At 37.3% G+C, this 16,284-nt stretch overlaps 1 protein-coding gene across 2 annotated transcripts; it reads right to left on the bottom strand.

The window, feature by feature from the left end:
- Positions 1-1,040: 1,040 nt before the first annotated feature.
- kcnip2 (Kv channel interacting protein 2) lies at positions 1,041-11,070 on the bottom strand. 2 transcript variants are annotated; one of them, XM_016232951.1, is made up of 9 exons: positions 10,803-11,070; positions 5,397-5,495; positions 5,149-5,273; positions 4,394-4,463; positions 4,156-4,226; positions 3,771-3,878; positions 2,669-2,773; positions 2,262-2,324; positions 1,041-1,362 (listed from the first exon to the last, which is right to left on the bottom strand). In XM_016232951.1, the coding sequence occupies exons 1-9, from the start codon at positions 10,873-10,875 to the stop codon at positions 1,315-1,317; spliced, it is 762 nt and encodes a 253-aa protein (XP_016088437.1). In that variant the 5' UTR covers positions 10,876-11,070; the 3' UTR covers positions 1,041-1,314. The 2 variants fall into 2 exon arrangements, with proteins under 2 accessions (XP_016088437.1, XP_016088436.1); XM_016232950.1 differs by lacking the exon at positions 10,803-11,070 and adding an exon at positions 7,857-7,929 and having other exon boundaries at positions 1,043-1,362.
- Between the last annotated feature and the right edge of the window lie 5,214 nt (positions 11,071-16,284).

Genomic DNA, 16,284 nt, shown 5'->3' on the forward strand with positions numbered 1-16,284 from the left:
GAACCGCTGCTTAATCAGGATTGGACAATGCAGGGAAAGTGGGCGGGGCTATGGGTTTGCTGAGCGCTGATTGGTCTATTCAAATGTTTCAGAGCGATACAGATCTGGGAACAGCCGCGAAGACGTCTTCTTTCTGCATGCAGGTTGTCATTTAAATCTGATTATATAAAAGGGACCCTTTAAATGTGTAATATTCATTCATATTAGAAAAGGCTGCTTGCAGTGCCAAAACAAATATGCAGCTGCTCATTGTGCTATGATCAACATGAATTTAATACTTCATATGAGACATTGATCTCTTCATAAAAGGATTCAAAGTCTATAAATTGAGTCAAATTCAGGTGTGAAGTATAAGTGTTATGATTTTGAACACTTATAGAAATACAATCAACACTTTTGTGCATAGCAGTCATTCATTTATTTGTTAACACAAAAAAATCAATAAATAAACTTGAGAAGGTTGACAAAGCTTAAACATCTTAGCAAACACATGGAAAGTCCACATGGAATATGCATCATCATATACACAACACTCAAAATGTTATAGTAGTCTATAAATTATATTTAATCTATCTATCTATATATAATTGCTGTTTTAAATCTGCTGCAAAAAAATGCTGTTTTAAAAGTAGCCAAATGCAATGTTTGTCTTAGAAATAGACTGCATTAACAGAAATAAGTAAAAATTACAAGGATAAATAGAAATATATAAATGTATTTATTTGGGAGAATGTAAAACATCATTAGTGTGAATCTAGCAAAAATGATTCCACTTTTGCAGGGTTTGTTATGTCAAATTTCACCAATTCCATTATGCATATACATATATTTTAAAGTAGTGTGTTACAACACAATCTAAATAAATTTGATCTGACATTAATAATTTTTGTATATTTGTAGGATTTTCACACATTCCGTTCTGTGGGAAACATGCATAATAGTGATATGATATAAGGTGTTAGTGCACTTAAAATAGTGTATTTAGAAATATATAACTGACAAACAAATTTAAAACTGAAAGAATCTCATTTTTAAGAGCCTTTTTTGTTGAATTGGTTTAATATATCTCTTCACATTATATTAAAAGAAAAAAAACAACAATGCAAAGACAGTGGCATATAACAGCTGATCTTCAAAGACATGATTTCATCCTCGGGGTGTAAAATAACATGGCATGCTCGTATTGCACCTGTTCAGGTGTTCACTGTCAGTCTTTTTTATAGGTGCGAGATGGAGGAAGTCATCAAGCAGATGCCACAACAGATCAAACATAGCTGCTGTTGAGAAATATTTGCCAAAGATCAGCATGCAGAGCTAAATTACGTGATCCAACATCTGCATGGACTCCATGATGGCCTCATCCTGAACAAAAATAGTTATTAAAAGAACATATTAAAGGAATAGTTGATTGAGGATGACAAAAATGAAAATGTGCTGAAAATCTCCTCATCCTCAGACCATCCAAGAGGAGTTTGTTTCTTCATCAGATTTGGAGAAATGTAGCATTGCATCAGTGTCTCAGCAATGGATCCTCTGCAGTGAATGGGTGCCGTCAGAATGCGAGTCCAAACAGCTGATAAAAACATCACAATAATCCACAACTAATCCACACCACTCCAGTCCACCAGTTAATGACTTGAGAAGCGAAAAGCTGCGTTTATAACAAATTCATCTAAGCATTTTTAAATTCAAACCTTTGCTTCTTGCTAAAATGTCTGTGTATTTTGATGTGAGAGACAAAAGGAGATGGGCTTTTTCACTGGAGGAAGTGTTATTATGGTTTATGGACTTGTGTATTTTGGCCAGAAGTTTCAAGTTAAAATATCTTAATGATGGATTTGTTTCTTGCAAACACGCAGCTTTTGGCTTCACAAAATGTTAATTTTTGTGTGGATTACTTGTGGATTATTGTGATGTTTCTATTAGCTGTTTGGACTCATTCTGACGGCACCCATTCACTGCAGAGGATCCATTGCTGAGCAAGTGATGCAATGCTACATTTCTCCAAATCTGATTAAGAAACAAACTCATCTTGGATGGCCTGAGGGTGAGAACATCTTCAGCAAATTTTCATTTTTGAGTGAACTATCCCTTTAAATATCATTGCAGGTCTTGTACAGTAGGTATCAACCTAAGTAGTTTCTAATGCATCTTTATAATGAGTAATCACATTCACATTCTAAAAAAAAAAGGCATTTACATTTTATACCAAAAGCATAAAAAAATTATAGAAATAATTAGTTTTCATGTCGTCCTTGTACCTTTTGACACGACTCCAGGAACTCCTCCATTGTGACGACACCATCATTGTTGCAATCCATTTTCTGAGTGCAAACAGATAAACGATCAATAAATGAATAGTTTGAGACCTATTGTACTAGAAACATGGCAAGCATTAGAAGTTTAAAAGAAAGAATAAATGCTAGTTTTCTTTTTATGTTTTTTTTTGCCGCTCACCATGCATTTATTTGATCAAAAACACAGTAAAAACAGTAATATTGTGAAATATTTTTACAATTTAAAACAAGTTTTCTATTGTAATAAGTTTTAAACTGTAATTTATTGCTGTGATCAAAGCTGAATTTTCAGCATCATTACTCCAGTCTTCAGTGTCACATGATCCTTCAGAAATCATTCTAATGTGCTGATCTGGAGTTTTTGAAGGTACCTGGAAGAAACTTTCGACATGTTCTCTAGGTGCGCTGTCCTTCATACACGGATATGTATACTTCCCCATCAAATCATAAATAGACTTCATAATATCATTCATCTCCTAAAACAGACAGAATAAATTAAAGGGGTCATATGATGCTGCTAAAAAGAACATTATTTTGTGTATTTGGTGTAATGAAATGTGTTTATGCGGTTTAAAGTTCAAAAAACACATTATTTTCCACATACTGTACATTATTGTTTCTCCTCTATGCCCCGCCTTTCTGAAACGCGTCGATTTTTACAAAGCTCATCGGTCTGAAAAAGCGAGGTGTGCTCTGATTGGCCAGTTATCCAATGCGTTGTGATTGGCCGAATACCTCAAGCGTGAGATGGAAATGTTACGCCCCTCACATACTGTGATGCCGTGTCCGGCCGGAGCGACGAGACAAAAATATTAAAACCCATTATAAATGAGGCATTTGTTGCATCCAGTGGGGACATAATTACTGATCATAATGACTTATACTGTCTTTTTACGCGTTGCATTGCATCACGCCGCGTAAACATAAAACCCTGTCTGCATTTGTGATCGGAGAAATGACAAACAACAAGTGCTACTCTACACTGCTCAAAACTCACGTTTGAATCATCAGTGGCAACGAAAAACAGTAGATTCGCTTTCACAACGAAGCACACAGCGTCTTCAGGACATGGCGGCGGCGGCAGCAACAATACTACAGTGAGACTAAAAGTTACGCCTTCTTTCTTTGCGTGAACATTTAGGAGGCGTTATGCAAATCTTCCCAGATCGTGACGTAGGTATGTGGGGACGTGTTAGAACGAACTGTTTTAGGTAGGCGTGGTTAACTCTTAACTTTTATAAAGAATATCTCTTTGGTTTTGAGACTTTAGTCTTTGCAACTTTACAGATCTTCTTTATACACCAAGAGCTTGTAACACTCCAAAGAGAAAGGAAAACTTTAAATCGCATCATATGACCCCTTTAATGAATACAGTAATGGATTCACATAAATGGCCAGATTCTGCACCGGAATAAATGTTAGAATACACAGTTTAGTGTGAAACTAGTCTATATGTCTTATAGACCTCTTTACCTCTTTAGTGATGCATCCATCTTTGTTGAGATCATACAAACTAAAGGCCCAACACAGTCTATCAGTGACAGTACCACGCAAGATGATTGACAGGCCAGCCACAAAATCCTGAAGCCGATGAGAAATACACCAGTAAGTGTAAAAGAAAGAACAATTTTAATATGCAACATTATGAAAACAGCGAATCATCTGCTGATTTGGCTATAAAATAGCATTTTTGTGTGAAAATAATAATAAAAAATTTAATTGCTAATATACATGCAAATGAATTTAAGATACTTTACAAATTTTACATAGTTATTATATATTAGTATATACTTTTGAATTAAGTAAATGGTATATGAATTACATTTATTCATATTAAGTATATGAACAGCAAACTGACCTCAAAATTAACTGCTCCGTTTTTGTGTTTGTCAAAAGCCTCAAACAGGAAATGAGCATATGCACTAGAATCTTCAAAAGATTGAAATATCAAACTCAATTTGGGAATCACAGAGGGATTTATCAAGGCCTCTTTGAATTCAATTAATTAATAGAGTTGGAACATAGAATTACAATAGAATTAATATGGTTGGAACAAATGAACTGATTTAATTAGGTTTATGCATGAATTCACTCACCTCCATGAGGAAAAAAGTGAGAGTAGATTAACTTAAAAGTCTCTTCATTTACTAATCCAGTGGGACATTCCTACAGCACATAAAAATAGTCAAACAAAAATGTGTGGAAAATATTTCAGTATTTAAAATATATTTAATAACAATAAAACGATTTGAGAAAATAATTGTAAAAAGGGACAGAGACCTTCGATATGTATCCAACACAGAGAGAAGAAAACTTCGTAAGTGTAAACTAGCCATGTCACTGAAAACCCAACCCGATTTCATGAGAAAACGTAAGTATTTTACGAATTTTCAATATCGTACAAATTCATACAACGTGGAAAATGCATTATTTGTACAATAAAAAGCTAAGTGTGAACCCATGGGCATGAGCTGGTCGTACAAAAATGTAACGTAAAATAGTTACGAAAAAGAGTTACAGGTATGTAAATGTAAAATAGTTACGTATTATCATGCGAATGTGTTGGGAAAAGCACATTTTTGCAAAGAGTCTGTCAGCAAACCCACAAACCACGAGTAATCTTTCTTAGTCACAACAGAGGTGATTTAAATTTAGGAGTCTTAAAGGTACAGTAACCCTTTTTTGCTTGTTCGATTCTAAGTGTCGGAGAGAAGAAGATACACATTTATTTATATATATATATATATATATATATATATATATATATATATATATATATACATATTGTAAAGTCCATTAATAGATCAAACCGGTAGGGAGCTTACAAAGATCATTAAGTGAAGTTTCTTACATTTTTGAAATTTCTATAGAGGATTTGTAGCTCTGTTTTGGTGAACTTGGTCTGTTCCAACATTTTTTCCAGACTATCCGGCCTGCAGCACACAGTTGCAAGCTCAAAATCATCCTCTATACTGTCTACATGACAGATGAAAACATAAACAAATTACACATAAAACTAAAAGCAATACTGAATTCATTTTAGAGATATATGCAGCAAGAATGTGCAGAAAGGAAAGCAACAGCGAGTCGGTCACTTGCTTTGCCTGACTGTTGGTGTGGAGTCCACATGACAGCAGGGCAGAAGTTTGAGGAAGCACTGTTTCATGTTCTTTTTGCTCTGGCCTGAGGGAGGCTTACCTGCAAACACATTGGGAAACTGCTTAGATGTGCAGAAGTGCTTTGTAAATCATTTAAATTCTATTACAAGGACACAAAACCATTCGCAAAACGGCAGTCTGTCACAGTCAGTTGGCCCAGTTTGCTGCTCTGGCTTTGATTCAAAAATTAATCGGATGACTGAATTTGAAGAACTGAATTTCACCCAATCATAAAATAAAGGAATATGTGCACATACTTTTCTTTGACCCTTTTGAGTTTACTGGACATGACATTTGATTTCAGTATGAAAATGCATACAATTGGGACAAAATGCCAATTACATTAAAGGCGCGTTCACATTAGAGCAACTTAGGCGAAATTTCGTGCATGGGCAAAGTGTGAAGTGTTGTATGAAGCAACGCTTACTCAGAGATGACAAATTCAAGTGTTAACATTTCAACAAACTTGAATGCAATGTTAAATCCGCTAGGGGAAATTCGTCCCTCACACTAAATTTCCTCACAAGTGGGTTCCTATTGAAATTACTGCATTTCAGCCGCAGAATTTAAAGCAATCCATAGGTAAAGTAAAAGCAATATCTCAAGAGTGTTGTTCTAATATTCAGGCCAACAGGTTATGTGGGTGGAATTGCTTTAATACAACAATGTTAATAAGCAATAAAGTTCAATATTAATGTTATGTATCAAATATCTTATATTTTAGGCACAACACTGACAGTTGTTTTGTTTAATATTCGCCCCATCAACAAGCTCCAAATGAAAAGCAGAATTAATCGCCTGTTACAGTGGTCCTGAATGAGTCAGTGTTTTAGTGAATCAATTGACTGAATTGGTTGAATGTAGCACTCATACCCAGATAGCACAAGTACGTCTGCCAGATGTCTGTTAAAGATCACTTCATCTGGAAAGCATCTTCTGTGTACAAACATCTCATAGATGTCTCTAAGATGTCAGTTTTACATACAATCTAAATCATAATCATCTTAAAGACATCTTCTAAACGTCTATTTGACAGCTGACAGATGTCAACTTCTTCCAGAAACACACACATCAAAAAGACATCTTGGGGATGTACATGAGCTATCAGGGTAAAGACGGTGCTTATTTTGTACCTGATCAGCGTTTTGAACGAATCGGTTGAATGAGTGATTCATGACTGATAAACACAGTCATTTGTCGCCACCTACTGATGTAACCTGCAAAAATGTTTACGGAAAAATCCCCAAAAATAGTCTGGAAGGCTCAAACACAGATAATTAGGCCTATGAAAGTATTAAAGTTTCAAAGCTAATTCGTCATGAATAAAACATCAAACTAAAAGTCAAAAACAAAATAACAGAAATTATATTCAGAACAGACCGTAAATCAGTTTCATTGAGTGTGTTTGTTACTGTTGTTACTGAACTTATTTACATATCTGTCATCAACCAACTTCATGAGACTTCATTTTGGTGAATTATTTCAAACACCTGTTCCTCCAGAGCTTATTTATACTGGCATGGAAAAACAAACAAAACCAACACTACGTTAAATGCACAGCGCATGCGCACAGGTGCACACAGCCCTTAGAAAATACTGGCACACATCTGCAGCAGCACAAACATCATGAGCCCACATATAGTATATGAGCATAAACTTCAACACTTGGAATAAATTACCCAATTATTATTTACTCCAGATTGTGGAGACAATATGCACAGTATCCCAGTAAACTAGGCTTCATGTTAAAAGCACTTTCCCATTTACCGTCCTATTGTGCATAAAAATGTCTAGAAGGCATCTTAATATGAAATATCTATGTATAAAATTTAATCTTAACACGCTTAGAAAGCCATATGTTTTTCATACGTGTGGTTTCAGTTGTTCCTACTCATTTTAGTATGAAAGTTGATCACGATTAATCCGTTCAAACGCACATATGTTAGTGAATGAGACTCTAATTTCATTATTTTTGCTATTCCATTTGGTGACGCTAAGAGGCACCGAAATTACACTCTTCTGCTTTAACTACCAGCTTAGTTCAAGAGTGACTTTGGCCCATTCATCCATGCTGATCAGGTGTTTTTCAGTAGTAATCGATTTTGAAATAGTCCCTCAGATTGTCAGTTGGATGAAAAGTTGGAAAGACATTTGGGTTTTTTGTTCTTCAGTCTCTCATTCGAAGCTACTGAGAGTATTGATAGACAAAAGAGCGCATGAAGGTCGAAACCAAGATGGACGCAACAACAAAATTGGCTAGCTGATCTGAATTCTCAAAAAGGGCAGAGAGGTGATTAAGAAGATAATGATAAACAATAGAAGAATTCAGAAATAGAACTTCGAATAGCTCAGCATTGACAGCACTACATAAAGCACTACATTTACTTTATCAGCTACTTACCTTGTTAACCAACTGGGAATGTCACATAACCAGGTGACTTATCTATCTATCGCAGGGGTGCCCAAACTCTGTCCTGGAGGGCCGGTGTCCTGAAGAGTTTAGCTCCAACCCCAATTAGATACACCTGAACCAGCTAATCAAGCTCTTACTAGTCATACTAGAAACTTCCAGGCAGGTGTGTTGAGGCAAGTTGGAGCTAAACTCTGCAGGACACCGGCCCTCCAGGACCGAGTTTGGGCACCCCTAATATATCTTATCTATCATGAACCACCATGGCATTTTTATAATGTCTTCATTAACATGTTTTATACAAGCTGGATTAACCAAAGGCAACTGTACAGCTGTGACACTGACAAAGAGGAAGCCTGACTATAAAATGAAACTTTATAAATTATTTAAGCATATTACAAAGCCTTGTTATGACAAGATGTGAGATACAGTTAGCATGAAATGAGTGAAAGAGTCAAGTGATTTATTCATACCTATTTAGTTCATTTGTTGGGGAATAAGTATGTAGTTGGTTGACTGGTAAACTGGTAATACAACTAGTACCTTGGTTAACTAGTTAGTTTGATGGTTAATTATTGGTCTCAATGCAAAAATAACAAATCTAAATACATGTATGTGTATGTCTAGAATGTTAGTGATGCAGATTTCACAGAAAATTTGTAAAAAGTATGTTAGCTAGATCACATGCTAATTTGTTTAGTTAGTAATATAGCTGATTAGCAGTTTAGTTAATAAGGCAGACTTAAGTTAAAGGAACACTCCACTATTTTTTTAAATAGGCTCATTTTCGAACTCCCCTAGAGTTAAACAGTTGAGTTTTACCGTTTTCAAATCCATTCAGCCGATCTCCGGGTCTGGCGGTAACACTTTTAGTTGTAGCTTAGCATAGATAATTGAATCTGATTAGACCGTTAGCATCGCGCTAAAAAATGACCAAAGAGTTTCTATATTTTTCCTATTTAAAACTTGACTCTTCTGTAGTTACATCGTGTACTAAGACCGACGGAAAATGTAAAGTTGTGATCTTCTAGGCCGATATGGCTAGGAACTATACTCTCATTCCGGCTTAATAATCAAGGAACTTTGCAGCCGTACCATGGGTGCAGCAGGCACAATGATATTACACAGCACCTGAAAATAGTCCCCAGCTAGGTAACTTCCAATAAGCCTATTTTTAGGCGCTGCGTAATATCATTGTGCCTGCTGCACAAGAGCCTTATGATGAGAGGGGCGGGGCCGAGAGCCGTGGGAACGGAGCGAGGCCGGGGGAGGAAATGCTAATGCGCGACACCTGCGCCACTCACCGGTCTCGAGTCCCACAGAGGAGCTCCAGAAGGATAAAAGGAGGAGTGACGACAGTGTTGGACGAGAGAGGACCAGGCCTGGATATTATTTTGTGTTTTGGTTCTGTTTGTGCGCGACAGTCGTCCGCGAGGGGACCTACGAATGTGGGTCGAGGCTCGAGGCGGTGGACTGGAGTGAGTTGCAGGGGGGTGGACGAACTCGCTGCCGGCTGCCTGGGCTGTGGAGGGACGGCCGCCGTCCGTGAGGGAGCGGAGGAGTCGCCGCCGTTCACCTGAGGCCGGAGCCTGCTGCCATCCTCCATGATGGGGAGGAGCAGGGAACGAGGGACTCCTGCCGGCTACCCGAACCCGGAGGAGCCGTCGCCGTCCACCGAGGGCTGTCCAGTGCCGCCGCCAGGTATCGCGGAAGAGTTTACCCGGCTGGTGGAGGGCCGAGGGGCGATGGGGGTATGTGATGAGAGGGGCGGGGCCGAGAGCCGTGGGAACGGAACGAGGTCTCGAGGAGCTCCGGAAGGACAAAAGGAGGAGTGACGACAGTGTTGGACGAGAGAGGACCAGGCCTGGATATTTTGTGTTTGGTGTGCGGCAGTCGTCCGCGAGGGGCTGCCACTTTACTTTCGTTTTGTGTTTGTTTATTTTATTAAAGTCTTAAATGTTCGCCGGTTCCCGCCTCCTTCTTCCCGATCTATACAAACGTTGTTACAAGCCTATTTTCAAAAATAGTGGAGTGTTCCTTTAACAGCAAAACAAAACAATCAAAATATGAACCAAATGTAGCTGTGCTGGTATTTTTTTAAGGTCATACATTTATATTAATATCCCTGATAGCACTCGTACATCACGGAGACGTCTATTAAACGTCTGCATTACATCTGCAAGACGTATTTTTTTTTTAGAGTGTTTGCTCATCTGCAATACATCTACGTTTCCTATTAGATGTCAAATAGACGTTTAGAAAAGATCTTTAAGATGTTTATGATTTAGAATGTAAGTAACACTGACATCTTAAAGGCCTATTGCAAATATCCACTGCAGTATCTCAATAACCGTGGTCATAAAAACTGCAGACATGTAAGCTATATAAAATAATTAGCAAAATGCTTTATTTAAATAGCTTGATGTACAGTTTAACATGTCAACAGTAGCCTATATGCCATTTCTTTAAAAAGTGAAACCTGAGACGTGACAGTTTAACTCAATTAAAGCACACCAAGTTAAACCACTCATAGTCCACAAAATAATTTTAAAAAAAGTGGGAATAAACAATCGATGCCAAAGAGATTCAATTAATCCAAATCCTGTCAGGTGTTAGGATAGGCTATATGCAGAAATAATGTGGTAAATAAACATGGACAAGCGTAGGCTACATTGTCTATTTCTAAAATAGCATAATTTGAGGAGCGATAGTTGCCGATTGTAAATATGCAGACAGAATTGGTTACATGGGAAAATATGGCCGGTGAAAGTAATTTTGAAAAGTGAAAACCTAAACAACTAAAATGTCAGTCAGCAAGAGTTTAGCGAACATAGTCTGTTATCTACAGGCATGGGCATGCAACTTTATTTGAGAGTATACAAAAAATATCATCTATAAATGTCGCGGTAATGATCGTGTCATTTTAAGTGCACTTACCAGTCAGCAGGTCATTGGATCCGTCACATTCTCCAGAAGTATTCAAGCTCTCATCTCTGGATTGCACCTTCATTTTGCCTTCGCGAGAAATACAGTCAGAGGAAAATACCTTTAATCCCGTTAAAGTGAGAAATAATATTGAATTATCTGTCTGCCAGCAAATGTAAGTGCAAGGCTTTGGAGAGTTAATAATGTTGTTATATTTCCATTAGAAGTTCCCGTCGGTCGTCAGCCGAGTGCGGGTTTGAATTCGCTCCAGTATCCGGTTCATTCATGCAGAACATGTGTAGACTGACTGTACTATCAAAGTCAGTCCTTCTTTGTTATAATAAAAGAGTCTCGGCGCCGCCTCACTGCCATCTGCTCTGCCCTGCTGCAAAATGAATGAAACTGCTCGGTGAATCAGGACTCCGTGTCTTCAAGACTGAGTCAGACAGCGCGTCTGGGCATCAGCATTGGCACGGTCCAAATCATTAACAATTTTAGAAAGCTTCCAATCAATTTATGTGGCAATCCAACAACAGCAGTAGCTATTTTAAAGGGGTCATATGATGCGATTTAAATTTCTCCTTTCTCTTTGGAGTGTTACAAGCTCTTGGTGTATAAAGAAGATCTGTAAAGTTGCAAAGACTAAAGTCTCAAATCCAAAGAGATATTCTTTATAAAAGTTGAGTCAGCCACACCTACCTAAAACGGCTCGTTCTAACACGCCCCCACATACCTACGTCACTATGTGGGAAGATTTGCATAACACCGCCCAAATGTTCACGCAAAGAAAGAAGGTGTAACTCTTATTCTCGCTGTAGTATTGTTGCCGTGTGCTTCGTTGTGAAAGTGAAACTACTTTGTTTGGTCTTCCAAAAGAGGATGATATCTGCTTCGTCATGCCTAGAGCTGATCCGTGCTGGTCGCTGAGGAAATACATCAACTTAGTGCTGTGGATCACCGGGTCAGCTTTCACTGTGGACGAAGTGGAGTCCAGCCCGGGGTCATCACATGTGGTTGCCGCAAGTCCGCTCACTCAAGCCGCTGGCTCTTTTGGAAGGACACGACTAGAAATCAGTGGTTAAGTTGTATTTACAACTCTATTCCAGAACACTCAACCCAAATATTCAGATGTGTGCAGTACATTTTATGGAGGACTGTTTACTGATCCTGGTAGAGTAGACTACAATGCCGGCAGTTCTGACTCATAGTCTGTAAGTACGTTTTCATTTAAAGGACTATTTATCAAAAAAGATTTGAAAAATCGATGCGTTTCAAAAAGGCGGGGCATAGAGGAGAAACAATAATGTACAGTATGTGGAAAATAATGTGTTTTTTTTACCTTAAACCGCATAAACATTTCATTACACCAAATACACAAAATAATGTTCTTTTTAGCAACATCATATGACCCCTTTAACACATTCCAAAGCATTTTTAGCTCTTTGCAAAAATAATTTTGGCACTTTCCAAATCAGATAATTTTGTGTTTCAAATCTAAAACCTTTTTAAGTATTCCAATTCAAAAACTTTTCTTTGCATTCCAACAAATTCCAATTAAAAAATTCGGCATGTTATAAATAATACGTTTGGTGCATTCCAAATCAAAATATTTTTTGTGCATTCAGAATCAAAATAATGTTGAATTCTGAATAAAAATGACACATTCCAATCAAAAGCATTTCTGCATATTCCCAATCAAAGGCTTTTTTTTTTTTACACATTCTGAATTAAAAGCATTTTTACATATTCTAAATCAAAGGCTTTTATAATAAACAAATTCTGAATCAAAAGCATTTTTACACATTCCTAATCAAAAGCATATTTACATATTCCAAATCAAAGGCCTTTTTACACATTCTGAATTAAAAGCATTTTTGTCCTTTTCCAAAAAAAAAAAAAATTGTGCAATTTCAAATCAAAGCCTTTTTTTTTACACATTCTGAATCAGAAGCTTTTTTTCTGCAGTTCAAAATCACAACATTTTGTAATTTTTTTTTATTTTTTTATTTCAAATTCCAAGAAGGGTCCAAATTTTGCGGTCCCAAAATCACTGTTTGAACATCCCAAATCCAGGTAGGCTGTTGCAAACTGATCTCACAGGAAAACTATTTTACAAGGTATATCTTTTACGATGTGAATCATACAAAAACATACGATTTTCAAGATGAGCATGAAGGTTCACCCCTAAACATAACCGTCACTAGGGCATAAGATCGTATGAAAACATATTAATAAGCCAATTTGCCACAATGTAAAATAGTATCGTGAGATCGTGTTGTTTGTTCAGTATGGGCAATAGCCTATTATGTCTATTATGATTCATGAATCGACCTTCAGTAACTCATGCTTTCATACATGGGAACGCGATGTATTGCTTGCTGAATCTCCCAAATACCTTTTCTCTTCAAATGAGTCTTCCAAATGCCTAAATAATATGAATAAATCATTCATTTCCTGTGGTTCGAAATTTTGCACATATTTAATATTTCATAGACCAGAGCCACTAGTGCAAGGATGAAAGACTCATATTTAGTTTTTGTCTTGAACTATTTTTAAACCACAATTCTCTTCTCTTCTACCGAAAGCCATATTAATTACATAATACTGTTAGGATATATATATAACTGTTAGGATGACTGTATCTTGTGACTGTACATCTTCTGCTATAATATTGGGTTTATATTTATCCGTCTAAAACATAAAACCAAAGGAAAGGACATTGGCTGACAGCACCCATTCTAGATCTGAGCATTTCAGATGCTCTAATAATAAAACATGAAGTCAATCCACCTTTCATGTGCGGAAAATAATGTTCAACACTATGTAGGGCCCGCAGTTTGCCACAATGTGATCAAACTCAGATGAGAGTTATTTTAGATACTTTTCATGGACATAATGTAAGATTGTGCGGAGGATGTTAAAAAGTCAAATCAAAGGTACGTATCAGACATGGATTTCAGTTGAGGTTCGTCAGTTAATTCATGATTTAACATAAAAAAAACTTCATTCTTACTTGTAGCAGGTGAATGTCTACAATTAAGTCATCTGGAATGTAACGATTACTATACAGGAACCCTAATCTCTAATAATGCATCTAGTACACAAAATGGAACTTGCAACATAGTTATATTTATAAATTACTACTAAAAACTAGATCTACCTAATTAATTATTCAAATACAGCAGCCACTGGCAAGTCTCCAATGACAGACCATTTCAATATTTAAATTATTGTGTTATTAGTAGTTTTATTAAAATTACATTTGAGACATTTTTATTTCTATGTGGTATGTATAGTTTGTATTAATTTACTCACTCTCAGGCCATCCAAGATGTAGGTGAAAAACACGTTGTAAATAGAAACATTTGAAGCTCTCTCTACCCTCGTAAAATAATAAGTGTAGGCATTTGCAAATAGGTTTTTTGTGTAGTAAACTGATCTCAATTAGTTTGAACTATCTTATGGTGTTCTCTTTTAATATTGGTCTGTTATAATGCGGGCTGAATGTCATTCTGTCTGTGGACTGGAAATGAGACCGCCACCTCATTATAGTCAGCGCAAATATCCCTCAAATATGTCTTTGATTAGGATGTGTTGGCCTAAGTTTGGCAAGTCTTTAAGTTTAATGTAGAGCTCATTATACAAAATGTGCCATCTAGTTGCAAAAATATTTGCTGAATGGGTCTAAGAAGTTAAATAGTTCAAGAAAGAATGAACTAAACGGAAGGCAGAGACTGAAAATAAAGAGACTGAAGAGTGTAAATGTGGTTGAGCAAGATATCGAAAAAGCTGTGATAAACGCAAAATGCTATAAGCCCAAAGAAGAAAAACAGCGTGTGTTTTTTTGCAGTTCAGCTTTATTTATAAAGCACTTTTAACAATGGAGACATCTCTATATAATCAGCTTTTCAGGAAATCCGTCCAAACACGAACTCCCAGAGAAACCGAACCAGACCTACAGCCATCCATCTCGTCACAATGAAGTAAAAAGGGTTTGTGACCAATATTGGTTTGTCAGTATTTACGCTCCGGATCTGTGTACATTTTAATTGACAGTCACGTTTCCCATTGTTCTGCAAATTTTCATGGGTAAAAGCCAGTCTTTTCTATGGAAACCCGCAAAAAAATGGTAATTTAGATTTTTTTTTTATCTCACACTTCTGAGGCCCCGTCCACACGGAGACGCGTTTAGCTGGATGTGCATACATTTTGTATCGTATAGGCCAGGGGTGCCCAAACTCGGTCCTGGAGGGCCGGTGTCCTGCAGCGTTTAGATCCAACCCCAATTAGACACACCTGAGCCAGCTAATCAAGCTCTTACTAGGCATACTAGAAACCTCCAGGCAGGTGTGTTGAGGCAGGTTGGAGCTAAACTCTCCAGGACATCAGCCCTCCAGGACTGAGTTTGGGCACCTCTGGTATAGGCGTGCCGTCCAGACGGATCCGGCGTTTTGGGAGAGTGAAACCGATATTTTTTGAAACCGGGTCCCAGAGTTGATAAATCTGAAAACGCCACCCTTGCGTTTTCGTGTGAACAGCCAATCCGCATATTTTTGAAACCGGGTCCCAGAGTGGATAAATCTGAAAATGGGTGTTTTCATGTGGACAGCCAATCCATATATTTTTGAAACCGGGTCCCAGAGTGGATAAATCTGAAAACGCCACTGAAACAACATACAGAACTACCACATTTTGCTATGAGTTTGATTGCATTATATAATAATTGCTGTTAATAGTGTTCATAGTGTTGAACACTATTAACAGCTGTTAATAGTGTTCATCACTGTTAATAGTGTTCATCGTCTGTTTTATTACATCTTAAATTGATTATATATTTTTGAAACCGGGTCCCAGAGTTGATCAATCTGAAAACGCCGCCCTTGCGTTTTCGTGTGGACAGCCAATCTGTATATTTTTTAAACCGGGTCCCAGAGTTGATAAATCTGAAAACGCCGCCCTTGCGTTTTCGTGTGGACAGCCAATCCGTATATTTTTTAAAACGGGGCCCAGAGTTGATCAATCTGAAAACGGCGCCCTTGCGTTTTCGTGTGGACAGCCAATCCGTATATTTTCTGAAACGATGACGTCTTCAGCCCACGTCTCGCCCCTAGTCAGACACCGCTACGTCACGTAACAACAACAAAAACTAGGATTTACACAAGCTTCAGTCTGGATCCAGAACACCTGAGAAGAGATGATGCCAACCCATCAGAGGACCTCAGATGATGCCAACCCTGAAACAACATACAGAACTACCACATTTTGCTATGAGTTTGATTGCATTATATAATAATTGCTGTTAATAGTGTTCATAGTGTTGAACACTATTAACAGCTGTTAATAGTGTTCATCACTGTTAATAGTGTTCATCGTCTGTTTTATTACATCTCATTTCTGCCATTAACTGACAGTCACCACTGATAAACTACCACTAAATATTGTAGAAACTTAATTGGCTGTAAAATTGCTAAATTGCTTTTTGTATGGTGAAAAG

The sequence above is a fragment of the Sinocyclocheilus grahami genome, unplaced genomic scaffold, assembly GCF_001515645.1.
Source record: "Sinocyclocheilus grahami isolate Dianchi unplaced genomic scaffold, SAMN03320097.WGS_v1.1 scaffold422.1, whole genome shotgun sequence".
NCBI lineage: Eukaryota > Metazoa > Chordata > Actinopteri > Cypriniformes > Cyprinidae > Sinocyclocheilus > Sinocyclocheilus grahami.